Source organism: Trachinotus anak, unplaced genomic scaffold (genome assembly GCF_046630095.1).
Source record: "Trachinotus anak isolate AG129_WGS33_773 ecotype Australia unplaced genomic scaffold, CSIRO_AGI_Tana_v1 ptg000016l, whole genome shotgun sequence".
In the NCBI taxonomy this organism is placed as follows: domain Eukaryota; kingdom Metazoa; phylum Chordata; class Actinopteri; order Carangiformes; family Carangidae; genus Trachinotus; species Trachinotus anak.
The window spans coordinates 18,964,655-18,992,550 of NW_027273867.1; the positions used below are offsets into that span (position 1 = coordinate 18,964,655).

General features: G+C 40.6%; 1 protein-coding gene across 3 annotated transcripts in view; it reads right to left on the reverse strand.

Annotated features, from left to right (window-relative positions):
• Window positions 1-27,896, reverse strand: part of angpt1 (angiopoietin 1) — a 78,334-nt gene that overhangs the window by 5,124 nt on the left and 45,314 nt on the right. For all 3 annotated transcript variants that reach the window (XM_071500001.1, XM_071499999.1, XM_071500000.1), the window contains 7 exons: window positions 25,948-26,103; window positions 25,197-25,318; window positions 23,716-23,948; window positions 17,054-17,178; window positions 15,238-15,339; window positions 12,190-12,356; window positions 461-591 (listed from right to left, as the gene is read on the reverse strand). In XM_071500001.1, coding sequence (XP_071356102.1) covers window positions 461-591; window positions 12,190-12,356; window positions 15,238-15,339; window positions 17,054-17,178; window positions 23,716-23,948; window positions 25,197-25,318; window positions 25,948-26,079 — 1,012 coding nt within the window. In that variant the 5' untranslated portion in view covers window positions 26,080-26,103. The remainder of the gene's footprint in view (window positions 1-460; window positions 592-12,189; window positions 12,357-15,237; window positions 15,340-17,053; window positions 17,179-23,715; window positions 23,949-25,196; window positions 25,319-25,947; window positions 26,104-27,896) is intronic.

The window sequence follows — 27,896 nt, forward strand, 5'->3', positions numbered from 1 at the left end:
AGTTTTTCACAAACCTAAACCAGGTCAGCCAAAGTTACTATAAGAAAAAACAATGGTGAGCCCTCGTACAAATATCATCTGATGCAGTGCCACATGACAGCCAATCACAATCATCTTGATTCAATCAGGAACTGAAGCACAGGTTTTTAGTACTACACTCCACTTAGCGAAGGAACTTTAAACACAATGGAGGGAAAGGTGATTGTTGTGGTCTGTGGTTTCACAATTCTCTATGACAAAACAAATCGCCGCCATTGTTGCTGCGACTGGTGGCAGTGGATATGTCCAGTCAGAGTATGTATATTATGAAAATCTCAGCAATTACTTTGGTGATTACAGTGTTATTATAACAAGACAACAAAAATAAGGCTGAAGTTGGAATAAACCATAATAATTCATAAACCAAGAGGTAATGGTAACATAGGTCTTCTTGCTGCAACACGCTGTTTGCTGCACTTACCCCCTGTAAGCATGAGGGCGCACTTGCACAGGCAGTTGTCATTGTCCATGTCCTTGGTGCTGAAGTCTGCTCCGTGGATTACTAGACTGCTCTGTCTGCCTGCGGTCCCACTGTGGCTTTTCAGGAACAGTCTGAAAGACATCAGGAGGAGGAAGAGGAGGGAGTCAGGGCATTGAAACACATCAGGGAAGGGAGGAAAAGGGGGGAGCGGAGTACGTGTGGTGTGAGCAGTGTAAGCAATAAAGACAGCAAGAAGACATAACATGCTGCAAGAAATGTCTCCTGGGAGATATTTATTTTTTGTTGTGATTGAGTACGTACAGAACACCTGGAACAACATTAGCCGGGCAGACAGAATATAAAGAAAAGAACGAAAGAAAGGGAGAGCATATGAAAGAGTTACAGATGGAAAGTGAGAGAGAGACAGAGAGAGGAAGGAACATGTAGCGTAAAGAATGTCTGGGAATCACATTTCCATCTGCCGGGCCACAGAATGTTAATTTACACCATGACAACAGACTAAATCATTAAATCCTGACTTATAACAGCTACACACAATAAGCAGCCTGTTTAACCAATCATCCATCCAGGGCTGTATAGGTAGGACATACTCTCAGCGGGTCTTCGGCATCCAAGTAAGCAATATTTCTCCTTGTCCTCTCTTCATGTGTTTAAGTAAACAGACCCTAATGCTCTTCCTTTTTTCATGATGTTACATTTCCCTCATGAAAACATACACACTACTGCATTCGTCTGCTATGAGAACAGAAATATTTTATGTCAGACCCAGTCAAAAGGATTTTATATTTAAAAAGCATGACTGCATACAGTGCAGAGTCTACAACATGTGAGGCCTCTTAAGGCCCACTCAGCCAAAACTGAACATGCTGAATGTAAATCAACTAAACCAGTAGTGGTAAGACAAAAAATCCCGGAGAGACTGGAGCTGAGTAGGAGGTCATCAGTGTGAAGGCAAGTGGAATGTAAACGGATGAGGTTTGTGTTAGGAAATTAAAGTGCTGTACTAGCAATATTGGTTAACTTACATTTCTAATAAGGTATATAGAAAGAACATTTACTGTATGAAGGAATGATCAGGAGTCGAATTACAATTAAGAGTCACCAAGTTGTTTCTAAATAACCCAGAATCAAATTTTACTGATTTACTGACACTGAAAGTGACTTGACAGATACTATGTGAGTGAACCAGTTTCTAATAATTAAATCCTGGACATCTGTCTGTCTGCATACAGACCGCTTTCTAAATAAATCAAGTATTCATTATTTCCTTAATACTTACTAAATATAAGTTTACTCCATTGTGTCCTCTAGAATGAAGTGGTGCATCTACTTTGAGGGGGCCCATTAATAACTTTTACAAGAAATGGGATTCTGTAATTGTTTTTGTCTTCTTACCTCCCTGAACTTAACTTAATATTCTTATTAGTAAAATAGTCCTCATACTTTCATGCCTTATAATTTCACCGGGTGACACACAATCATTATAAAACTTAACTCAATACATTTGAATTTTTATTTTTTGTATTTATACTTTCTTATTTATTATATTTCATTATTTGCCTTTTCATGATTAGTTTTTTTTTTCATTTTTAGGGTTATCATTACATTGTGAGGAGGGAATCACTGAGCTGAAAGGTTCAATATTATCGTTCAGCAGGTGACTGAATATGTGGGTCCAATTGTTCTGTTGTTTTACATCTGTGGATGAAAAGTTTTAGGGAAACATGTTTTGTCCTATGCTGAACCACTGAAGTATGTCTCCAATAAAAATACATGACACAAGAAAAAAACCTAACTTTTTTTGGACTTTTTGTTAATAAAGTTTGCATTTCTGTAGGTGGCGCTATTGCTATTGTTTGTTCAGCCACAGCAGCTATAGTAGTTCATGCGACTGAGTTCCTCTCCTGCTCCAAAAAAGGTCACTGCTGCACAAATACTAGAAAGTACATCATTTTCTGTGCAGATGAAAACGTTCTCTGTGTAGCTATTGTTGATAAAAATTCATAAACTATTACTTTTAAAATGTATGTCCAGTTGGTACTGCTGATGTACAGGAGTAAATGGACTGATGCTATAATCATGTCAGCAGCTGCTGAGAATCTTCATTTGATAATTAACCATCTGATGTAAATGGCAGTGAGATCTTTCCATTCCACAGATTATTAAAAGACACGGCACGTCTACCCGGCTGATAATGACAAGTCAATCCCGAACTGAATTCCTTCACACATTCAGTGCTCAACACACAAATTGAAAATTAATATGAACTGGGAAGCAGATTTCTCCAGGGTGTGTCCCACTGTGAACTCGTGGTGTGAAAGGGAACTTCTGCATGCACATCTAACAATTCCTACATCCCTGAGACAGCTCTAGCACACCGTCCTCTATTCTGTCAGGTCACATGCTCACTTTTTTGCCTTCTTTTTTTTTTTCTTTGTTTCTCTCACGCTCTCTCACTTTCTCCCAGTAGAAGAGATTGCACATCCAGAAAGCAGGACTGCAGCACCCTGCCAATGAGGTCTCTATTATTAAGTACGGTTCACTCTCAGACAAACTAATATCCTGAGTTCACTCCTCAACAACAGGGGACCATGGGCGTGTAGTGAACCTTGCACCCGGTTCGGGTTTTCCGATGAGAAAGTAACAAATACAAAAACTGTATGTGTTCAGGAGATGTTGTGCACTCCGTGTGCACGTCCAGCCTCCGCACTTTGAGAGGCTTGGAACTGTGAGGCATCAGGTTGAACATCTCAAAGAAAGAGACAGCGGACTCCCCAGGAAAGAGAGTCATTTAATGCGAAGGACTCCTGTATTTGGACAGCTGTGTAAATGGCTGATTTGAACAGCAGAGTAAAAAGTGTGACTGCAGCGTTTTCAGTGGGGAATTCACTAAATCCACTAAACCAGTGAGTGTAACCATACAACGAGAGGGTGAGTCATGCATCTAATCAGTGGCACCAAATGACCAGTGGACATGGCAAGTTTGGATAAGGGCCTGTGTGTATATCATAAACACTTGTGCGTATGTGTGAATGTGCAGGTTCCTGTGAGCAGTACGTCATCTGTGACACATGCTGAGGGATCATCCGGTGTCTACTACACAACGGCTGTCTTTTGAGAGATCTTGTTCAAAGTTAACTCATATGCCAACACACTTCCTCACTTACGGGTAGCATGACTTATTTCAGCTGATCCCCATTTCTGAGGAATAGAGTGTGGGACGTCAAAGATGAGGTCTGCTACTGCTCTGATAAAGACCAGACCTTTCTGCACATTTACTGTCCATTTTCCAAAGCTCTTACGATCACTGTTGAGCTGACAAGCCGCCAAAGCACATCATCAAGAGAGATTTTCAGTATGACACTTTTGACAGGCTGCTTTAAATAGTCCGCGGCTGTGTTTACGGCCTGCGCTGTCTATTTACCAGACCTACAATCCCCGACCCAACTGACATCTGCAGTTTTTCCTGTCAGGGTCCATTATGCACTCAAATGATAAGTGGGGTAAGCCAAAGATGGGCCAAGTAATGAACTCAAGAGGAAGAGATGATCTTCCTGACAACTGTTTCTAAGAATGAGAGAGAAAAAGACAGAGACAGCTTGGCAGAGAGAAGGCACGTAGTAATTCATGTAAATGAAATGTATCAGGGGACAGACATCTGGTCGGACAGATCAGGAACTTAGGAGGCAATGCATGCTAATCTGATTGTGTTGTAGTGATGCGACTGGTCAAGGCTCATTAGTAACCAAAATATTGAGCTGTGAGGGGAATAATTAGGTTTTACTCAATGACACCTCTTGGGGAGGGAGATTGGTGTCATGTCATCTCATTCCTCCAACATCCATCTGGCATATTTGTGATCTTTTAGCATATTAAGAAATTCAAAGTAGTAACAAATGCATGTCATCATTAAAGGCTCACCTCACACAACACATATTTTTCCTTTTAGGGCATTTTGTCATCTGTCACATGTAGATCTTGCTTGTGTCTCTCAGGTGAGTCTTCATCACAAATACCACCCCGGTCAACGTTTAGGTTTACAGGACTAGCTAGTAAACTAGTTAGCTGATAACTTTAGCTGTGTCTAATGTGGGATGAACACAATCATTGGCTTGCAGGGGCCTTACATTGGCACTCATCAGATGCTGCCATAACGTGAGAAATGTCTTGTGAGAAGTTTTAACATTAGCAAGCTAGGCTAACAAGCTTCCACTTTCTGAGCAAAACTTATTAAAATAGGCTCTTGCTTCCGCTTTCTTGCTGAAATATACAATTAATGGGTCCTCCTAAATCTTGAATATTGCAGAATGATTACTGGTTGATAACAAATGCATGGAGAAAAAAAACCCATCTAGTATCAACAGCATGATATAACACAGCTTCTACAAATATGTCCAGAAAAATTTATTTTGTTCTAAAACATGGAAAAATGTGCACAATAGCTCAAAAGTGCTCAAAGTAAGTGGGGCACTGTTTCTAAAAAGAGTAATTATTCAATGTGTCAGGCACCACAGATGATATTCCACTCCCTCTCGCTGTGATGTGGTGGTTGTGAATGTCTCCAGCGGAGATGCAACAAAACTTGGGCAAATAAAACCCCAACTATTTGCATGACTAAATACCACTGGGGGTGAGTGGGAAAATGTTTTTTTGTCATTTGGGTGAACCGACGCCTTAAAGCTTTGATACAGATTCCGTTTCAGTCATAATGAGTCTATGCTCTGGAGCATTACAGCTGCAAACTGTGTACGTGGGAAATGACTTGTAGCAGGGTCAGGTGAGGAATCAGATGACTGGGCCATGTTTATCTGAGACCCTTTCCAAGTAAAACTAGGTTACAGTGACGTTTTATCACCGACTCTTAAAAACATTGTTATCGAACATTATTAAAACATTTAACACTTATATACACCGATCTTACTAGAGCAATGGACGCCTCAGTTTTTTTAGTTAAAAAAATCTTCATTCCAACGGTTAGTTTTTTGAAATATTACAGCTTACACATAAAATATGGACATAACATTACTCAACTATGATAAATGGTTCAAAGATACTTTGGAGTGAAGCTATTTAAATGGGCACATTGTGTTCTCCCATGAAAGCAAACACATGTCAGCCTTAGCAATTTTAAAAGTGCACCTGCACCTTAAGGACAGACACAGAAGCTGCAATGGAAAAGTCAGACAAACATCTTTCTCTCACCACTTTTTCTTGCCCTCAATGGAAAATATCATGAGGTCAAAGAAAGATGTGAAGGAGAATTCATAATGATTTCAGAAAAGACAACCGCGGAGAATCTGGCTGCACTTACACTAGGCTGCGTAATTATGTGGGTGTTACTGACCTGGAACGGTGCATCGCTCTAAATGTTGCTGCTGCAAAAAATTGTGGGACAGCATCATCTCCCTTTTGCTTTTGTAAAAGATGGTCCTGTGTACCCTACACTAAAGGAGATAAGAAAGGAAGCATCAAAGCACCTTTCTTTAGCATTTACCGAATTCGACCAGCTCTTATCATGGCTGCCATTTAGATCCTTCAAAGACTTTTCAACTGCAGCCATAGCTCTCCTTGAAGTTGTTCCTCCCCAGAATGTGTCCCCTTCTGCCCACACAGAGGAGAGGTGTGTCGGATTACAGCTAAGGCATAGGGCCCTAAATCTGCTAACATATTGCTTGTTTTCAGTCTGTCTTTTATCTGTCTGTGCAAAATTCAAGTGATTCTTCAAAGAAAACAGCAAAACGGGTGTGAATGATCCCAATAATGTGCACAAAGTCTTTCTCTAAATTCTAAAATGAGAGTGGTTGTAGCATTTTAAAAGAAACAATGTCACTTTTCATCTTTTGACTGACACTCCAAGCTTAGCCTGCTTGTTTTCTTTCATCTCCCTACATGAAGGCGACAAGCCAGTCAGCTGAGAGTCCAGTGCATGCTTTACACACCTGGCAGTCATTAGTCTCCTGAACTGCAGTCTGATTGGCCCATTGCAGAGGTTAATCACCCTGACCAATGGTTCGTTTCCTACTGCGAGGCCACAGTGGTGTCTGGCTGACTGAGACCTGCTCGGCTGCCCTCTTGCCACTGGGTGTTGTATGCATATAGCTCCACTGAGACATTACACACACTGATGCAAACAGTATGTATAGATGCTCATAGGCCTGGTTAGGCCTGGCTCACTGCTCTCTGCAGTCAAGATATGTGAATAGAGTTTCCAAATACAACCATGAGCACAGTCGCCTTTGTTGAAATTTACAGCGATCAAAGGGAAAAATACAAACCAGAGTAACAGCTGAATATCTCACTGTAACGTTGAAGTGGAAAACTGCAAGTTGCTCTCCATTGAATTGACAAGAGGTCATTGTAGTAACTGCTTCAGTGCCACTTTCCTTAGAAAAAAAGCAGGGAATCTGACGTCTGTGTCCAGGTAAGCATGAAACTTAATTTTTGACCTTGAATATAGGAAAATAACAAAACCCATTTCAACTAAAGGCCTGCTTACTGGCTTTTTCCACAGCAGTTTGTTTAGTTGTCATGGAGATGGATCTGTTGATCTGTGAGTTCAGTAGCTGCTACCATTGCACCCTTTCCATTTTTAGTCAACAGATCTGCCTCTGACAACTGAGCAAACTCCATCCACTGATGAATACGGTGTGATATGGTTGAAAGCTCTGGAAAAAGTTACTAACTGGACCTTGAGTTGGGAATGTTTGTTTGTGTGATCAGAAATGTACTATTATTATGATTATTATTATTTGTTTGTAATTGGAACCTGAAGCTTGCATGGATAGGGTTCAAGTAGACATAACCTAGAGATATCTCAGATTATCTCAGTGTGAGTCTTGGAAAAGAGAGAAGTCACCGTGTTTTGGAACCCAAACCTCTGCCAATTTCTCTCCTAAATCCCCACATGAAAAACATCTAAACTAGATCTATCTGATTCCATGGGGAACTCGGCCCATTACCACACAGTATGGAGAAATCACTGCATTTAAGAACTTGGCTGTCCGAACAAGGAAGGATATTGAATAAATATGTGATGGCTTGTTCAAAAATAAACAAAGACTTTTCTTGCAGCTGGGAGGCTTTGAAGTTAGGTACGAAACATTTTCCTCTGTAAACCTCAGTTTGTGTCTGTGCATATATTCAACTGCATGAATGTTTGCATTCAGGTGCCCAGGATACTTCACTGCATCTTCACGTGTGCATTAGTGTTTTAAGATGTATTAAACACACCCAGACATTCAGTTACCCACATTCCACTCCACTGGGGTAATTGCATGAAACTTGAAATTCTTATTTGTGGAGAAAAGTTAACTACACAGATATGGCCAGGCAACAAAAAGTTGTCCAGTGAACAAAACCTAAAAATCAAAATGCTCATACTTCTCTATAACATCAAGACCATTCTCAAATTTCTACAACCAAATCCAGCTGCCCTTGATTCAACTCTTCTTGGAGTTCAGTTTGTGGATTTGTCTTTTTGTTACATCATTTAGTTTTGTGTAACATGCAATTTTTTGTGATTCTGTACCATAATTTTCCCTCTAACTCAGCACTGTTTTGTCTTTCCTTTGAAAAATGAAGGTGATTAGCTGAATGTGTTGATCTGATGGCTAGTGTAAGAAAAATATTTGCAGGTCATCAAATTATATTTGATTTTATCATTTTCTTTTCTGCAAGCAGTGCTGTACCACAGCAACCAAATTAGCTATGATGATAGGGCACAGCAACCTCTGCAATTATGGTGACCTCAGTCACAATGACAAAAAAAAAGAGCCCATTTCACAACGTTATGAGGTTGTGGTTCAGTGAGAACTGGGTCAACCCACATTTACCCCTCAACATGTTGCCATCAGGGTTCACATATTCACATTTGTGATGGCAGCTTACACTGTGCAGAGAGTGTCAGTGTAGCTTCTTTCTTTAATTTGGCTGCTATTGTATTGATGCAGTTCCTGCTATAAACATCACAATATTACAAAACCCAAGTTGAGATATATAGTCCAAAACTGAACACTATTTAGTTCAGAAGACTAAGGTAGTAAACCAGTAGCCATTCAGATTTGAGAAGCCTGAACCACCCAAACCAATTAATTGATTTTGAGTGATCTTCCATTTATCAACTAAAAACATTAAACATTTTCAGGTACCTTGATAATTTTGTCCCAAGTTGGAGAGAAAGAAATTTTTATTTCTGTATTTAGTAAATACAGAATTAAACAGGTATACCAAATGTTCTGTTTAGATTGATGGATCCCATTCTTAGTAAAACCTTGGAGCTCCAAGCCCTTGAATTTAACAGTGTTGGACTCAGCAGCGTTAACAAGTTATAATCTTTTGTCACCTTCAACCATCACTTATGATTAATGGAGGTAAACTCTCTGAGGACAGGATGGTCTACATGAAAAAGGCCTTCAACACAGGCAAAAACTGGAATAGTCTAATAGTACTGACTGAGAAAAATAATGATTTTTTTCCTAGTACTGTTAAAAATGGGGGAAAACTGCTGTTTACTGATGCTTAAATTGGTTTCCTGGGACACTGAGCACAAACATACCTATAATAACCTCTCTACCCTTAAGTCCCACTACACCATTGCCAGACACTAAAAAAGCTATTTGAGAGTATAAATAGTCTCAAAGGGTTTCCATTCTTACAATTTAAATGAAAAAAATAAACCAAATGGAATCCTAAGGGCAAACACAAATGCCCCCTTATTTTGAAAATATCACTCCAAATATTTTAATCATCCAATTTTAAATTATGTATTGATATAACAGCATTATTATGGTGAACAAAGCCAACAAGAATTAGAGATTAAGAGCTGCTTCAAAGTTTAAGTGTGCTTGTAATATTACGTGTATATAATTTTACTTATAAAGGATTAGGACCCTATATGTCACAGAGGAATAATTGCACACCTCCCTCCCTCTCCGCAAGTTGAGTAATTTCCGTTTTACAGTGTATGTGGATGAAACCAAGAAGCTGGCAGCAATGCAAACATTTCCTAGCTTAACTCAATATTGTTGATGATAAATGGTGAGTCATGTTCAACGTTGGATTATTCAGTTGTTCACTCCGGTGTCTATGTGGTTCTTGCCTGTTCGTGGCTTTGTTTATGTGCTTTTTCTTTTTACGGTGTGTGTGTGTGTGTGTGTGTATGTGTGAAAAAGAGAAAGAGACACACAGAGAGCAGGAGGCCGTTTGACTATACCATATGAGGTCTTTGTAAATGTTTGTCTGACTTGTGCTGACGCAGACTGTATTCCAGTAAACCACCACGAACGACAGAAAACAATCCAAAACTAACTCAAAGACAAGCCATATCACTTAAAACTAGCTCTTGTGTTTCAGGGCAATAAATGCAATCTGCAGGACTTGTCACAGATTGTTTGACATTTAAAAGCCAAGAGGTGCCAAAGCAGAAAGAACAGAGAATGTGGCAGCGTCGGTGTGTTTGGGGCCAGGCCATCTGGTTTGCTTTGGCTTTGGTGTTTCAGAGGAGCAATGTGTGATTATCATACCGCAACTATTTTTCAAGAACAAATCTATTTATAGAGATCAGCATGTCGATTGGACTCCTAAACAGTATAAGCCTGCATCCAAAACAGGCCAGGGTGTCCAGGGATGCCCTTTGCTTGCTTCAGCCAAACAAAAACAATTATTACTTGCCTAATTCAAAAGAACAAAAGGTTATGTGTGGGATGCCGAAAATATTTGTGAAGCACATCGCACGGATGATAGAAAAGCAGATATGAATGTGTGCGTGAAAGTTTCAAAACAGTTTGATACTCAGACTATAAATATACTCTTGTGCTATGTGCCCCACTGAGAAGTCAGTGCAGTCAGAACAGGGCCAGAAATAAAGACTAAAGGTAACAAGAGATGGAGTTAGATGGGGTCCTTCCACTGTGGTCACACAAAACCTCAACTTTGCGTGAAATTCAAAACAAAAAAACATCTCATCTCTTCCGCTTGATTGAAATCGTTTTCTCAAGTCCTCAGAGGAAACCACAGAGCTCACTCCAGGTACAAACTCCTCAAGACGGAAACCTTGTAAAATGAAACCCCTGTCATCGCAAGACAGTTCTTAAAATTAGATATGGCAACAAGCTTGACGGCCTCCCTGCTCTAGGGAAGCACTTGAAACCTGTATTCTTCTGTATTCTCTGGAGCTTGGGTGCAAGGAATGGAAGGGCTGAGGTAAAGGCTTTTAAGCTACAGCATTTGGTTCCTTATTTTGTCACTCCAAACTGAATGCAAGTCATTTCGCAACTAAAGTGACCTCTTATCAGAGCGAACCAACCGTCCACTGAAAATGGCAGAATTGGAGATGTCAGACCTTCTCCTCTGAAGCCAGCAATTGCTTGGAACTGTGTGGAATTTGTAGTAGTTTTCCACATCTGAGAGGGCCAAGCATCTGCCATAGTTTGAGGCCTGTTATCATTAACCCCCTCAAAAGAAAACAGAAACCTTCGCCCCTGCAACATGCAAGGACAAAGCGTCAATCAAAGGAAAGTTTGCAATGAGGAGACGACGACAGGGGATACATTTGGGTTGGAAAGAATTTGCAATGAGAAAAGTCTCACCACAGTTACATAACGGAATCGACATGATTTAAGTGTCTGGAAAGCTCACAGTTACTCGCCATGTTTATAATCTTTTATAAACTTTCAGACATTTTGTCCTTCCATTGTAGTATTATTTCTTCCCTCCTCTCTTCCCTCCATTAGTGTCTTATGCTGACGACCGTTTCACGGTCTTCTGATATGCAGTGATCAAGGTGAGAAAAGGTGAAAACTAGACTAAAAAACAGACACTACACAGGAGGCATTTCAGTAGCTGCAACTCAAAGCACATTTTTTTCCTATGATGTGCATAACTACAGCGATTGTGTTTTGAGCTCTGAGCACTGAATGCATCCTCTGCAGACACCAATGAAGGAGTCACAGTGACAGTGTTAGCTTGCTGATGTTTGGGAAGCATGGTGTTTAAAGTGCTTGTTTAGCATGTTAGGTAATTAGCACTAAACACAAAGTACACTGTGGCCAATTCTTCTTAGTTTTGCAGATATTCAGCCATAAACCAAAGTAGCTACTAAAGGTTTGATCTGACGATAGTGCTAGATTAAAGAGGATCAGCAGTTATTAGAACTCATCTTGCGAGGAGACATGTGTGCTTGTATCAAATGTCATGGAAAATTCATTCAATAGTTGTTCAGTAATCTCTGTCAAATCCACAAATGTTAGTCACATGTTGAGAGGAACTGTCAGGTCATTAGGATTCATCCTCTGGAGACCGTGAATGTCTGTGCTAAATGTTGTTGCAATCCACCCAGCAGTTGTTGAGATATTCAGTCTGGACCAAAGTTGTAGAGCGACATACAGACTCTTAAAAAGAATTAGTTCATTTGCAGAGTCATTATTTTATTCATTTTTCAGTCTGTATCACTTTAACATGTGGTGCAAATATGCTGCTATTGGATTCTGCAAAAACAGATCCAGTCCCCAGGATGTTTTTGATCTCAGCTTAGTTTACCAGCAACAATGACAAGCTGTAATAAAGAAAGACTTTTTTTTTCATTTTGCTGGCTGTGTGTTCCTTGGCTTGAAGAAACAGTGAAAAAAAGCTGAAAATAAAAAAACCTGGGGAAAAAAAAACAAAAAAAACCCAACAACTTTGTCTGCTAGGAACAATATGAGCAGTATTACCTGTAGTTCTGTTTCTCACTGCCGATCTGGAAGCGGTCATATAAGGAGAAGGCTTGGTGTCCGTCCCAGTCTGTCAGCTCTACACGGAGAGCATACTGCCTCTGGCTGGTCAACTGGTAAACATACTCGTTCCCCAGCCAGTGCTCTGCGGACGCGCTCCCAAAACCCTGCAGTGAGAGCAGAGAAACACAATAATCAGCATGGAAATACCTCTGAAAATCCATTTTGTAAATCATAAACTAGATGATTATTCATTGCATCGCCTCTCTTTTCCCAGAATGATAAAATCTCAACACTAGAGGATTGTGGAATGGATGAGAAGGAATTTTCTACTTTATTTATTCATTTATTGTTTTGTCAATCAGAAATAAGATTAGAACAAACGGTTCCGGATAATAAATATTGTGGCTGTTTATCCACCAGCAGAAATGTTTCTGTCCTGTCATCGCTTTCTTTTCTTTTTCTCCAGACCACAATGGAAAAGCCAAACGCATTACTCACATACTCACATTGCACATTAACGTATTTTCTGCAGGTTTTTATACGCATGCTTTTGGCTTTGTCATCCACGTGGATGTAAATTGGTACCAGCTGAAACAGACACACACCTATTTCCATCTCTGTCTTCCCCTCAAGTCACACATGTTAAACTCATTATTACTTAGAGGTTTCCCTCCCAAAATATATACTGCATGCAGGGACACTACTTCAAACAACTGCAAAAGTTTGTATTTGATCAGAGTGGCTGCCGGTCACAGGCAAAGTGCTTCTGACAGCAGCAAGAGAAGCAGATTGGAGAGGGGAATATCACAAGGCAGGATGACATTACAGCTCTGACAGGATGGTCTGGACCGCTCCATTAAAGAATGGGAAAGAGGGAGGGTGAGAGAAGTCTGTGTTTGTGCTGAGCGTGTGTGGTGATGTGGAATGGGAAGGAGGGAAAGTAAATATGGGGCATTCCTCGGGCCTTAGGCATGTCCTGCTGAGTGGGTGGAAGAGAAAGTTACTGGGGCCCATTAAAGCTTTCTCTCTGTTTTTTTTTTCTCTCTCTCTCTCTCTCTCTGCAATTGATCTCACTCACTGATGAGATGTTCCCTTCTGACTGGCTTTCAGCTCAGTCCAATGCCTCCTACTGTGACCACGGTTTATCTCAAGAACTCTGGCTGGAGAAAAGGCTTGGAGTCGAGCTATGTTGACAGTTTTCCCATATATAGTTCCGGTGCTCCGCGATCCTTCACACGCAAACCTGATCTACATCACTCAGCTCAGAAAAGACAAAGAGACAGTTAGTCATATTGTTGGACCGAGCGCTTGGTTTTCAACGTCATTGTAAATCTCAGAAACTGTTGCACAAATACAAAGATAAACTAGAATAACAGTCCGACAGTCTGCGACAGGGGTTCCCAACCTTATACGTCTGACGCACCGCGCCATCTGCACCAGCCGTCATGTTCTTGTTAATGGATTTCAAGATGGATGTTATCTCAACACTACTAATTAAATAAAAGTGGATATTGTTACAGTACTTTTTTTTATACAGTTGAATCATTAATGTTTCATTTAGTCAAGTAGCAAAAGCTGAACATTTCAACCACTTCCCCATTACTTTCATTTAATTACTTGAACAGTTTAGGGAACATTTTCAAATTTTAATAAGATGAAAGATTGAGCTTTTATATCTTTTGCAAGGTCTCCTGTGTTGTCTGGTCTCCTTGTAATGTAATTACAAACATCAGATGGTCTTCAGATCTCATTTTAAAATGTGCATTACATCCCTGTGGCAAAAATTCTCTCTGTGGTCCCACAAAGACACAGCATCTTAGTTTTGACTGAAAGATTTACAAATCCTCCAAGTGCATTACATCTGTGAGCACAAGCCTTTGGAGACCACGAATGAGAAATTTAATAACCCAATAAAACACCAACGATCTCCTCTGGTCTTTTCAAGGAGACCAGCAGTAATGCTAAGCAATTAGACCAGCAGTTTAGTGTCATGGTCAATGTGTCAATTCTTAATGTTGTACACCTGTTCAAAGCTGGAAGGTGTCCTGCCTCATATTATCTTCATTTTCTTCACTTTTATTAATTCCCTGTCTGTTCCTTCTTTCCCTCCAAACCTTAAACCTTGTTTTTACCCGAATAGACCCAGATCAGCTTGATGAACCAGAGCCTTCCCTCCTGTTCCCAAATGCTGATGTGTTGGTCGAGTTGATTTTTATCCAAAAAACTCACCACAAATATTTTCCTTAAAACAGCTTTTTTTCCCATTTAAATAAGTCTGTAATTAATTATGTTAGTCCTGTGCTTTAATTTGGTTAACTGTGGAAGTTTTTTTCGCTTGTAATGTCCCGCAAACATGACATCCATTAGAGTGGAGAGAGGGAAAATAATTAAACTGAAAGCATATTGCAGGGGATAGAATGAACATTGAAGTCCACTGAACAATAAAGTGTGGACGCTAGAGGAAGGTATACACAGGTGACTCACATAGCAAACTCCAGCAATGCAACAGCTACAATAATAAACCCAATTTACCATCTAAACACAGCTTAGTTTGGAAATGTTAACACCCTTAATGCAAATATGCATAGATTTTTCCTTGATGACAAACAGATGAAACACCAGGCACCAGGATATAAAGACTAAACAAATGTGTTGTTTTCAGATTTAGGTAATAATTTCCTGTTGGAAAGGAGGAAGAATAACAGCGTGTCACTGACGCTTCAGTTTGAGGAGCGGAGCAAATATTGTTTCACCGTGGACAATATTGCTCACATAAAAAACAACAGGGGAGCAGTTGCTGCTGGAGGAATGACATCTGGCTGAGGCTTTCCAAATGGTCTTGGATCAGCGGATCCTGCCTCTCTGTTTTCAACATGCTCAAAGGGCAAAAAGTGCACGCTGTTTGTCATAATCCCCTTGCAGAAGTGTATTTTTGAAACAGGATGTTTTGCTCACTGCAAAATTTCATAATTTATGTTTAATGGATGAAGATGACTGTCTGGATGCTGGGAGAGTGTCTGTGTCTGTGTATTTGTCATGTCTCACCGTCTTGTACTCTTTCCATGTTCTCTGGAAGTCAACGCTGCCGTCTTCTCTGCGCTGGATGACCGTCCATCCACCGCCGGCTGTTTCCATGTTGCAATACACCTAGACAATTGAAAAGAGGGAGAAAAGGAGGGTGGGAAAAATACACATGTATGAAGGTAATGGAATAATGATAGAAGCCATGGGTTTTGGTACATTAACCAGAGGTAATATGACCACAAAAGTAGTGATTTCAATATTCAGAGCAATTCTCAGTGGCATTAACAAACAATGAAGGGTCATTTGGACATTTATTTGGTTTCAGACACTCCTTTCCCCAGCTTTCATGATGAATCATCTTTGGGAATGCAATGTATCTGTGTCCTCCTCAAACATAATCAGCGTCTCCTTATCCCTCACCAAGTCCCCAGAGATGTTCCTCATCAGAGAGCCTTGTTTCTGCAGGATCAAAGTGGAGGTCCGAGCTGGACACATACCAGCAGACACCTGGGTATAATGTGGCCCTTAACCTTGGACCTCAGCGTGTGTAAGCTGATAAGGCAGGGCCGGTGCTCTGTCTGCAGTGTTGCTCTTTGTTTTGAGGAGGAGACCCCAGGGTGGAGCGGAGAAGGTCTCTCACCTCAACCAGCCCACACAGCTGAACACACATGAACACAGCCTGGGTATAATTAAGGAAGTACCTCTGACAGAATCATTTAGCCCAAGACTAGCTCATCACTCATGGTAAACATGTACAAAAAAAAGCACACGCGCACACACACACATATGCAAAACTACTGGCCTCTACACCAACATTTTCACCTCAGTCGAGTGTTAACACGTTTTTGTGATACACTTTTTTCCACTTTTTGAAAATTGGAATAAAAAGATGTGGATGGAAACATTTAACACACTCAGCAGGTACTGAAATAACATGAACAAAAAACAACCTGTTGTAGGAATCGGTGTCAACGTTAACAAGTTAGCATTATGTCTACTTTCCAAGTTGACGCTAGTTAGCTAGACTAGCTTCCTTGCTAGCTTCCGCTTCCTGAGTATGGGACCTCCCAAATGCTGGACAGACTACAGCTTCTGGATGCAGGCATGTTGAAGAAGGGGGAAAATCCTTATGAGGAGCTCATATGATGGTGTCCAATCTAGAAATGCTACCAAACATCCACCCGGTGGCTTGAAACTTAGACAATGTTAATGTCCCAAACGGTTATATTCTCTTTGGAAAATTGCAAAAAAAATGCACTGTAGCTTAAGTATCATTATAGTTAAGATTTCCTTATCCAAAAGTGTGGAAAATTCAAGTTTCAGTTTGACTTGAATCTTGTGTGAACAGCCCAGCAACACCATGCAGGAGTTTGAGAGACAAACAAACCGTTTGCCAACCTCTCACCACATTAAATCATCACTCCAAACAATGTAAGTATGTAAGCATAGTGTAGAGGGTATGAACACACACATCCACTATTGTCATCATCCGGATCAACTCAGTGTCCTGTTTCACATCTCCGTTTCAAAAACCTCACCCAGCTGCTAAACGCCTGTACTCTCAAAGCTGCCAAATGTATTTTCAGCTTTCAATATTCCTGGAGCAGCTAGCACCCATCATCCACACTCATCGGTGGCTGATGTCCCACAGTGGCTCAGGGTCTTTAGCTCACATGAAGAAAGTTGATTTCCTCTCCAACTCAAAAAAAAAAAACAACCCAAAAAACCAAGTGAAACCCTGTAAAGCTGCTATGAAAGACCTTCCTATACGTGATGAAGGGACAGATGTTTTCACATCACGTTGGACTGCTGGCTGTGCAATATTGCAGCTTCTCACCTTTTTGGTCTCCTGAGCACTGATCTGGATGGTGTAGATGGCGTTCTTATGGAAACCAGCCTGGTAGAGGTCGGCACAGTCACGGAACTTCTCTTCATCCGCAACTTTTGTACTGTTAGGAACAACTGTGGATACACAAGAAGTAATGGGCACAGTGTTAGACTGTTTTCTCTGTGGAATACTGTATCTCAAAGACAAATTGAACACAGGAAACCTACTTGTGGTAGATATTAAAATGAGCATAATGTGACAACTCATTGGAAACATGCTCATTCTCCAGCACTACATTCCTGGAGAATGCAGTCCTAATGAGACTGAAAAAGATTTTAGGTCTTCACTGTGCAGCAATCTGTAACAGCACTTATTTTAAAGAACTGTTCTCATGCCAAGTTTGGCGCTAGAGTCAGGTGGTTATTAGCTCAGCTTAGCATAAAGAATGGAAGCAGGGGGAAACTGCTAGCCCAGCTCTGTTCAAGGTTAAAAAAAAAAATCTGCCAACCAGTACCTATAAAACTCATCAATTCATACATATCATTTTAGTTTCATCTGTACACACACAGACAGAAAATCTCAAAACAAAAGTTTGTGGTTTTACTGGAAGTTTGTGGTTTTACTGGAACTATTTCTTGGCAAACAGCAGCTGGGTGCAGTGACTTCAAGTGGTTTTCTGGAAAACTGACTAACTCCACCGTCCCTGATGATGGCAGTTCCTGTTCTGTCCCGGTGGAGAACTAATGTGGCACTATGCCGAGGCAGCAGAACTTTTAAGATTAAATATCTGAACACAGCATATTTTTAATAAATGAAATAAATGAAAAGTAGATCATATGGCAAAGTGAGATCATCCACGAGATAAGATCGTCATACCCATTTTTTAAATGATCAGAGCAGCTATATACATTTTTTGTTCGTTGAATCAATGTTATTGAAAATTGGTGCAGTCTCTGCGATTTTGATACTGCAACTGAGGTTACAGATTGAAAATTGGCTTTAAAGTGGCTTCAAATGTTGTAATGTCTGTACACAGTACATTACGTGTATGCCAGCTGTTCATTAGAAAGAAGAGAGGGGCACTTTTGGGCGTGGACTTGACAGGATGCCAAAGCTCAGGTGTTGGTGCTACAGTATTTTGTGATAAAAGAAGGGATCAAATAAACACAATACTGTAAATCAAGTACATGCCATTAAAACCTGTTACCCTTCCTGCAACCTCTTATGTCAGACAAGTGTGGAAATGACAGTTCTATAATGTTTTATGAAATCACAAATTGCAAGCAAACCCTTAACGGGTCAATTTATCACATTTCACATCTGTACATCTCAGAGAAAAAAATATAAAAGGAGTCTGAGGCAGAAGCTGATCAGTGAGGTCTCATTGTGAGTATCTTGTAACGGCCAGATAAAATCTGAGGGCGACTAACGTATTAACAAGAGACAGGCAGTTCATTGACTAGATGATTTCTCACTCCGAGAGAAAGCCTCAGACTTTGACAGACCAGCTGCATTCATTTCCATCTGTAGATAATTATGGCGGCACTATTTTGAAACCAAGCAAGGGGCTAACGACAAAATACTACAAGCTATAAATTTCAAGTTCCTGTTATAACAAGTGGTTTATATTTACCTTCCAAGCCCTTGTTGTATTGGTGGAAATTCCTTCCGTTTTTCCTTTTTTTTCCTCTCTCTCTCTCCTCTTTCTTCCTCCCTTTCTCCTGTCATGTGAAGGGTTCATCTCAGTTTTCACACCCTTGTTTGTATTTTTGGAGTTGTTAAGTCAAAGAAGATGTCAGTGAAAAGTGAAATGTGTCAGCAATCCTTAGCCTTTGCTCGGATCTGTCCTCCTAAGCAAAGAACTTCCCCGTGGAAGCAGGGCGTTTATTTGGGTGTACTATGTGAGCGTTTTGACAAAGTATTGAGTGTCAGCAACAAGAATCTCCTGCTGTGACAGGTTGACAGAGTGGGCCCTTGCACACCAGACTCTAATGCAACAAAGGGTGGCCCTGTCAGGTGGTAATTTACCCCAAGCCGGCATACAGCGGGGGGACATTTTAGGGGCCAGAGAGATCACTGCCAGAGGGAAACTTTCTGGTATTCGATCTGTAACAGTGTGTCCAATTATTTCACAATCGCCTTCGAGATTGGTGGAGGAAGACGGTCTTCCAAGGGGCTGGATGCTCCTCCAGTGAAGGAGCGGCTCCCTTGAACAGCTTGCTGCCCAGCTCTACAAATATTATTTATGTCCCAATATTTATTTACAGAAAAATATTTTGTGGTTCAGTGGGGACTTGTATTCAGTAGGGGGTTCATGTGAAAAGACCAGCAGGGCTTGGGTGTTTGCATAAATCAGTGCCCTTGCCAAATGAGCCAAAATACTGGAGCTAAGGAGAGTGAATAATGGAGCTAAATGGACTGCCATGGACATCACTGTTCCCATGTGACTATAATGAGTCTCTAAATACCTCTGAGAGTTGAAGTGATTCATACAAGGACCAATTAATTTCTCTGGTGTATTCATATACGAAGGATGCAAAGTACTATAAAATAAAACCAGACCATTCCCACACTATATTTCACGACAATTATGTAGCCCTTGTTTAACATGTGAGGAAGATTATGGTTATGTGAAAATTTCTGGCTAAGATTCATGAGTTAGTTGAAGTTATATTTGTTCAATATTGCCTATCCTACTTCCTTTCATATATAGCTTTGTAAAGAACAGACACTGACTGCATGAGCAAATACATTTTGTAGGAATTATAAATGTTAACTGCATCTAAAACCTGTCAATGTATTTTAGTTGTTTCCCCAACAGTAACAGTAAAGGTCCTGTGCTTTGTTCACCCAACCATACATCCCAACCTCCCTCTTATGACCTCTGTGCAGTAAAAAGACGTTAGACTTCCTGAATTGGAGCAAATATGCTTCTTTTAAAGGAGCTTTTTGTATGTTTTGCTATTGCCACATGGCCAGTGTTAGCATTAACAGCTGTTCACTTCCACAGAAGAAATGTTGCAAATTCAGCATCAAACTTCATTCCATTACTCACCAAGAGCTGTCTCCAGTGGGGGAAAGCAACACAAATGTTAAATCTTGTCTCTACAATGTCTTTTCCTCTACTGAAACTAGCATGCTAACTAGCTATCCCCACCCTTGTCACTCTCCGATAGCAACTCATAATAGCCTCCAATCTGCCCTGAGGACATACTGCTGCTCAGAGGGCGTGTTAACCTCTTGTTATAGAGACGACAGTGGCCAAAGCTCTTGAGAAGAAACCATGTTTGCGGCAGAGGAAACTTACAAATAGCCCATTTAAAATGTAATTTGCAAGAATATATACATGATTTTCAGCTTTCTCACTGTTTTGTGTTCATGGATTGATTTAGAATTAAAATAATTGGTATCTATTGCCTTATTAATACATACTGCTCCATTTAAAAGTTTTAACAGAACATGTGTGCAAACTCTACATTTAATTGGATAGTCAAGGTCCCTCTGCGGAAATAAAGGTGAGTACCCACACATTTAGGAGGTGACGAGCAATAACTGCGCACATTTTGCAACAATAGGTGTCAGATCGTTCTCCTGGTCAGTGATGCATGAAAATAATCGTGTGCAGCACTTAAAAATGTAATCTGGATTGTAAATTTATGTTAAATGAAGTGGTTTACCATACTGTCATGCTGAGGCGCTACACACTGCAAATGCCTTGGTTTTTTTTTTTTTTTTTGCATGGACCCTTAAACCCACTCTCTTCGACTGAGAGTGAACAGCTGTAAAAATGATGTATGTCGTTCATTTAGTGGGATAATAGAACACTGTAAAACAAAATCATATTTAGCAGCCAGAAATTTTTACATAGCGTTCCAAAGCTGAGGTCAATTACTGTTAATAACAGTACGTGGCTCATTGCACCCTAATGAGGTTTAGGTAATGATTACAACCTAAACAAGAGCTCCACTGCTGCATCTGGCCACATCAAAAATATCTTCCCAACCCTCGGTTCACTGTGCAATGGTTGAAAACACACTGGAGACCTTAATTGTAGAAAAAGCCATACGTGGAGACACAGAAAACAAGAAGAAAGTTTATAGAGATTTAGTGTTAAAACTCCCTTTTCTAAGTATCTGTCATCTTCCCCAAAGCAAAGTCTAAGATGATTTGAGTCCATGCTTTAAAAGGAAATGCCCAGGCTCAGTTTTCAAAACAAAGCCTAACGCATGCAGACGCCACTCCATGGCATGACATGTTAACCCTTTCCTCAAATGAAAACACTAATCCGTTTCTCAAACAAACAAAACCTCTCCCCTGAACGCAGAAAAAAAAGAGAGCTTTTCTGCTCCTGTGTCGAAAAACAGGGGCAGTGCGTCTGATGATCACTGAGATCTACCTACTCCTTCACTTCCTTTGGACAAGGCTTCCCCCAGGAGCTATTACAGTTTGACTTATTCGGGCTCGGGTGAGGAAAGGTGAGACCTCTGACCTGCACACCCGCCTCAACCTTCAACACAACTGTGGAAAAGGAAAGGACCAACCACAGAGCAGCAGTGGTCACGTTCCATTTCTATCACTTCTCGTTAAGGCAGCCACCAATTACCGAAAGGGGTGTGGGGCTGAGCTACCTCGCTCTACTTACCTTTTTAGACAGACAGGGTGGCAAATTCAAAGGCTAATTTACAGTGACGATGCATAAAAGACCAGTCAGGCCAAGATGTCTCAAAAGATGTCTGGTAATTAACACAACTCCAGACTAAACAGATGGAGTGTGAGTGAAGGCCACCCGTGACATCTATTGCATGGGACATTAAAATTACAAAAGGCAGTAGAATGATAAATACAAAGCATGTGTAAATCATGTGCAGCAGTTATCCTCTTGTGACTTCTACATCCCTCCATGCCCTTGTTGTTTCCTGTCTGATGGGAAACCTCAAGAAGCACTGTGGGGTCTAAAGGCGTCTCTACACGAAATCCACAAATGGAAAAGAGGTTGCAACCAATCCCCTCAACATAGATGTTCATGTCAAATCTCCTGTGACCACTGGGATTTAAGGATCAAGTGGGTTTCTTGTTTAAACGGCTGAGATAGGGGTAAATGAGTTCAATGCATTTGACCGAACAAGAGAGGTTGCATTGCTGCCGGGTCAAACATTGAGCCAAAAGGGAAACCCGTGGTCTCTTGTTAACAGAGGGGAGAGACTCAATGGAATAAAAATAAGCCTATTACTTCATAACCAGAGCCCTGCTTGACATTTTCGTGAAGCTGTGTGCACGGATTTTATAGAATTATAGCGTGAAAAGCGATTGCTGCAAGAATAGAGCACCATGCTGGTTTATGAGAGGCACCAAACCTCTTTAACAGGGGCTCACCGTGTTACGATAAGAACTATGTTTCTTTCTTCATGCTGCTCTCAGTGATGCAGAATTTAATAGCCAGTGCATCCCTGCCTCTCCCAGTATGGGGGAAGGTTTATAGAACTGGTGTCATCATAATTTCACGACGATCATAAAATCAAAGATGTTGTAGCTGTAACATCTGACCAGAGGAAGTAAGTAATCCAAAACAAGTTGAGTGCTGCCTCATGGGTCAAGGCTCGCACAGCCAATCCACAAACTTTCCTTTGCACATTTATGGTCTGGCAAGGGTCAACAAGGCATTTTTCTTGGATCGGAGTTATCGCTAGTGGGGTTGAACAAAATTGGGATCAGTCTATAAGCAACCAACAGATGACTGACAAGTGCTCTCCTCCACTGAAACAGAAACATAAACCTTGCCTCTCCCGGATGGATCAAGCCAGTGCATGTTGGACATCTGCTTGAGGGAAAATCACAAGAATTACAGCCATACTCGCAGCTCTCTGAGGCTGTGCTTGGGAACAATGCTAACATGCCCAAAGTGACAATGCTAACATGCTAATGTTTGGTAGGTATAATGTTTAACATGTTCACCATCTCAGTTTAGTGTGTTTGAATGCTGATATTATCTAATCAACACTTAACAGTTAAGTCATTGGTCATAAAGTTGGAAGTGTTGGAAATATTAAAACTTTTTTTTTTCTTTTTTTTTTACAAAGTTTTTATAATTCATCATCTGGGGAGCATGGATATCTACACCAATTTCATAACAATTCACACAATAATATTTGAGAGGATCATGAATGTCTGTACAAAATTTAATGGCAGTCTGTCCAGTAGTTGTTTGACCGATGGACAGACTGACAGACCAACAGACCATCCCTAGGCCAAAAACATATCTGCGATTTTGCCAATGTCAAATTACACCAAAACTACCAACTGTAATTGAACACGGAATAAGTTGGCCTTCCAGGAGCCGAATCATGCGTATTGTTGTCCATGATTTCTTGGCTCTTTGCAAAACTTCAAAACACAGGCTTGCTTGTTGTTGTCAACATCTAAACCTCTCTTGGTGTTTCACTGATTGGTCCAGCTTTGAGCTGCTGGAGCCATTCTCAGTGGCTTTGCGGGGCTATCAGACTTCTCCACTGGCTTAAACATTTACTTACATTTCTAGTATGTTATGACGTTCTTCATCTCCGTCCTTTTCACCATACAAATGCCAAAATTGAATAAGACCATAGTTGCATTCTGGACTTCTGAAAATGTTCCAGACCTCTTGACATGTAAGAGCTGGATTCCAGTTAACTTACCTCCATCTTTGGAGCAGAGGTTGAGCAGGTTGTGGACGGTATCCATCATCTCCTGCTGCTGTCTCTGCAGGGCTGTGCTGTTTCCTGTGGCCCGGCTCAGCTGGGCTTCCAGCTCCCTGATAACTCCGCTTTGCCTCCCCACCAGGACCTGGAGGCTTCCCTTCTCTTGCTTCAGCGTCTCGAGCTCTTCACGGTGTCGCATCTCCATCTCTAACATTTTCTGCTCCAGGAGGCTGGGGAATGACGGAAAAAAAGGTCAAGAAAAGTTTCTCATGGGAGACGGAGAAGTTGTTAATTATTATGATCCCTCAGGGCATCCAAATCCACCGGAATGAGATTTGTTTTCACAGGATTTAAATAGATTGAATATTGTTTTGCAATATTTGTGATGATAAATGATTTTCCAATTATGTAACATGTATCTGTTTCATTTTTGATGTAGCCATCGTGAGTGCAGGTCAAGCGACTGAAGCTGAATTAATACAATTCATCCACCTTTGAGATTTACTGTAGCTCCTGCTGCTTCTTTCTGATTGACACTGTGAGTAATGACAGTCACATTTCAGGAACTTTCCATGAGACAGAAACACAAATACTGATGTCTGTAGGTTTGGTTGCCATGTATTCAGAGAATAAACATACCCTTCATCATGCACTTAACAGACTCATCTGGGGTAAAAGAATAAGCCCTTATAGCATCTGAGCTTTACCATTATACAGTCTAATGCCTGAAAGATGATATGTGCTGACATCAAATTCATTTACTAATCATATCTTTCCCTCGATTATAGATTCGGTAAAGGAAAAAGAAACGATGACATGCACAAGATGGAATAATGCCATAATTGCTCAAGCTTAGGGAAATTGCCCTCAGAAATCTATCTCCATCAACCTCAAGTAAAAACGAAAAAGTCAGAGTCACCAGAGACTCTGCTTTCAAAGGCTGTTCCTTTTCATTTTTTATTTTTTTCAAAGTGATTGCAGGGAGTCTCTATGGATACTGCAATGAGAAATGTGGACCAAACCTTTTTAAACACTAGATCATCTACAACAACCCCACAGGACCAATCACTGTAAAGAACAAGCTTTGGAGACATGAAAATGTATCCAAAAGCCACATTTAAACTCCATTGATTTTGCAACAACTGCAAGGCAGTCCAATGTGGAAAGCATAGCCTCATGGATTTTGAGGGTGATTTACTGAACATCATAGAGAATACAAGCCTCTATCATGCAGTTGTTTATACCACTGAAAATTGTTTTGGAAAATGGACAAACTGTGTGGTAGTCAATGAGAGCTGGCAAGCTTTTGATTTTGTTTACGCAACTCTGCAGAGCACAGTTCTAGTTCTTGTGCAGAAATAAAGATGATACAGCGTCGTCATCTTTATTTCCTCCAGAATATCTTTGTCGAATTTGCTGCAGTATGGATGGTAGCCAGCGTCTGTGGGTTTTGTTTGCGTGAAGTGTGGTCTGTTTACCTGTTCTTGTCATGCAGTTTGCTGATCTCATTGGTCTGGACCATTAACTGTTTCTCCAGCTTGTTAGTAGAGAGAGAATTTTCCAGCAGCTGGATCTCGAGCCTCGACGTCTGATTCAGGACCTACCATGACAGGAAATACACAGATGTAAGGAATACAAAAATAACAAACATGATATTATGCCTCTATACGTACAGTATGTTAGCCACAGCTAATATCATGCACATCTGCACCAAACCCTGAGGAAAAACCAAACGCACGGGGAGGAAAAAACACACGGCACATTCGAGGCGCGTATAAACCATCAACTGTGTTTTCATTTTGTCAAGTGTTCATCCAACACATGGTAATACTTAGGAGATATTAATCTCTGTTATGATTATCTTTTTTTAACTAAGCAAACAGTTATCTTCTCAGCGCTTTAGCAAAATTTACTGACCACTAACTTTACAACTTTCCATCACCTCCTCCACACACTCCTCCATATAAACACGAAAAGGAGCCTGAGCCAAATAACTCAGAAAGGGGATTGGCATTTATATGGCATCACTATTGACTGCAGCCAGTTCTCTGTAACCTTCTTGGGGCAGTTGAGTGTGGAATGGCTGGGTTAATGGAGCAGAGGATGGATGGCTCTCTAAGTGTTCTCTCGTTGTGCGCATGAGAAAAGAACGTCAGGAGAGAATAGAGTGGGACAAGTGCGTTCAGGAGCGTTATCTTGAGTGTGTGGATGCGTTTATTAAGATGTTACCTGCGTCTCAACATCAGTTAGCTTTCGTGTCTGTTCAGCTGTCTGAGAGAGGAGGTTAGTGCCCATTTCCAACATGGCTGCCGTGTGGTTGTGGACGGCACTCTGCTGCAGTTGAGCCATCTCCGTCTTCATGCTCTCTTTAATGTAGTTTTCAATCTGTGAAAACAAAAAAAAAGAACAAGATGCTTTAACTAGTTTGAAAAAGTTTCTTATGTACATCAGGGGAAAAAAGCACAAACAAAAATTTGAGTGTAACGCTAGTAAAGAATGGATTTAGTCAGTACATGCAGAGCCAGATGTAGGTGGTTGGCTTGGATGGAAGAGGCAGAGATGCACAGATATTCACTGAAGCTCGTCTGGAAGGAGCTCTTTCATCCTTATCTCCATACGCAAACAAATGACAAGATGGAGACCGAGGTTGAGGTTGGACAAGATTCTTCATATGGATTAACTACATTAATTACATGGACCATCTGTGCAGTGTGTTTTGATTATTCATTGTCCTCTCAGTGAAATGACAATTAAGGCGCGTTCATTTACTCTGCCTGGAGTGATTACTCTATTAGGTACAGAAGGGCATGTCTGTATATGGTTGTTTTGCAAATACAGTAAACATGACTTGATTAGATTTTAAGTATCCACTTGTTCATCTGGTGGCTCGCAGTCTGAACACACACTGAGATGATTTAATAATCAGCCAGTGGGGAGATTCTCAAACACTTGATCTGTAAAAGATGTTTTTTCGAGTTTTGCTTTGGCCCATCATTGGGCTGTAACAGCCATTTCTTGAGAACGTATCAGCCAAGACAAATCAGTGTCAAACAGAACAACATCACATGTGTTGGTGTCCTTAGCAACGGCAGCTGTGGGCTTTACACAATGAGAAACTGAGCTACACTGACTCACTAGTCTGTGTTAGTGAGAAGACACTACAGAAATGCTTGAGATTACAGCGTGCAGCGTAAATCTCCCCAATTTACAGTAGGATTATGGTTAAATAACTTAATACAGTGTATCAGTACCATGTGTTCACAGGGACAAGATGTGAAATTCTCTCTATAAAGTCTATGATACCTGTTAGTTAAACATTTGTACCGCAGAAGTTCCTTTTAGCAGATATTATCTTATTCCCTCAATTCACAGTTGATGTCCTTCTACTTGCTTGTATTGCATCAGTTTGTACTGTACTGGCACACTGTTAGTATAAAAACGACCCTGTAAATTGGAAAGAATTTCACTGCACGTTGCAGGCCAGAGCAGAGCGGCTGGTGACAGCACAAGTCCAAACTTGTCATCTATCATCTTCCCATCACTCTGAAGGTACAAACTGAAACCATTATCAAGTCAGTCCTGATGTCTGGTAATATACACTTCTCGCCAGCCCAGTCAAAGGGATATTGAACTCTTATCTGGTTTGCAGATGGATGGAATAAATGTGCATTAAGAAAAATGGACAAATATCACACAAAATACAGAACATCACAGACAGAAGACTAGCTTTTATGCTTGCCATACTTTGGGCTGAAGTCAGCAAAGGGGTTGGTAAGATTATCGGTTTTTCAGGGCTTTCCACTATTTCCCAATCTTAACAGATGTCTGCTGGAATGTCTCCAGTTCACTTTTGATCAGTGACAAAATTCCACAGCACAAAGATGAACAATTTATATGCTACAGTGTATATAGTAAATATATATGTATTGATTTTGGACCCATGTTTTCTAACTGAAAAACATTTCTATCTGTATGTTCTGTATTTGCAGAAAAAAAGAGCCTTTTTTCTGCAAATGAATAATGGATGAATTTAATCCAGTCAAATCAATCAATCCAAGACTGACAGAATGAAAGAGCACAGAGATGGAGCTCTCTGCTCTTCAGTTCTCAGCCATTCGCACAGGTCTGCCAAGTCGAATTAACTTTTCGATGTAATATCCTTTCTTGGCAATAGTACT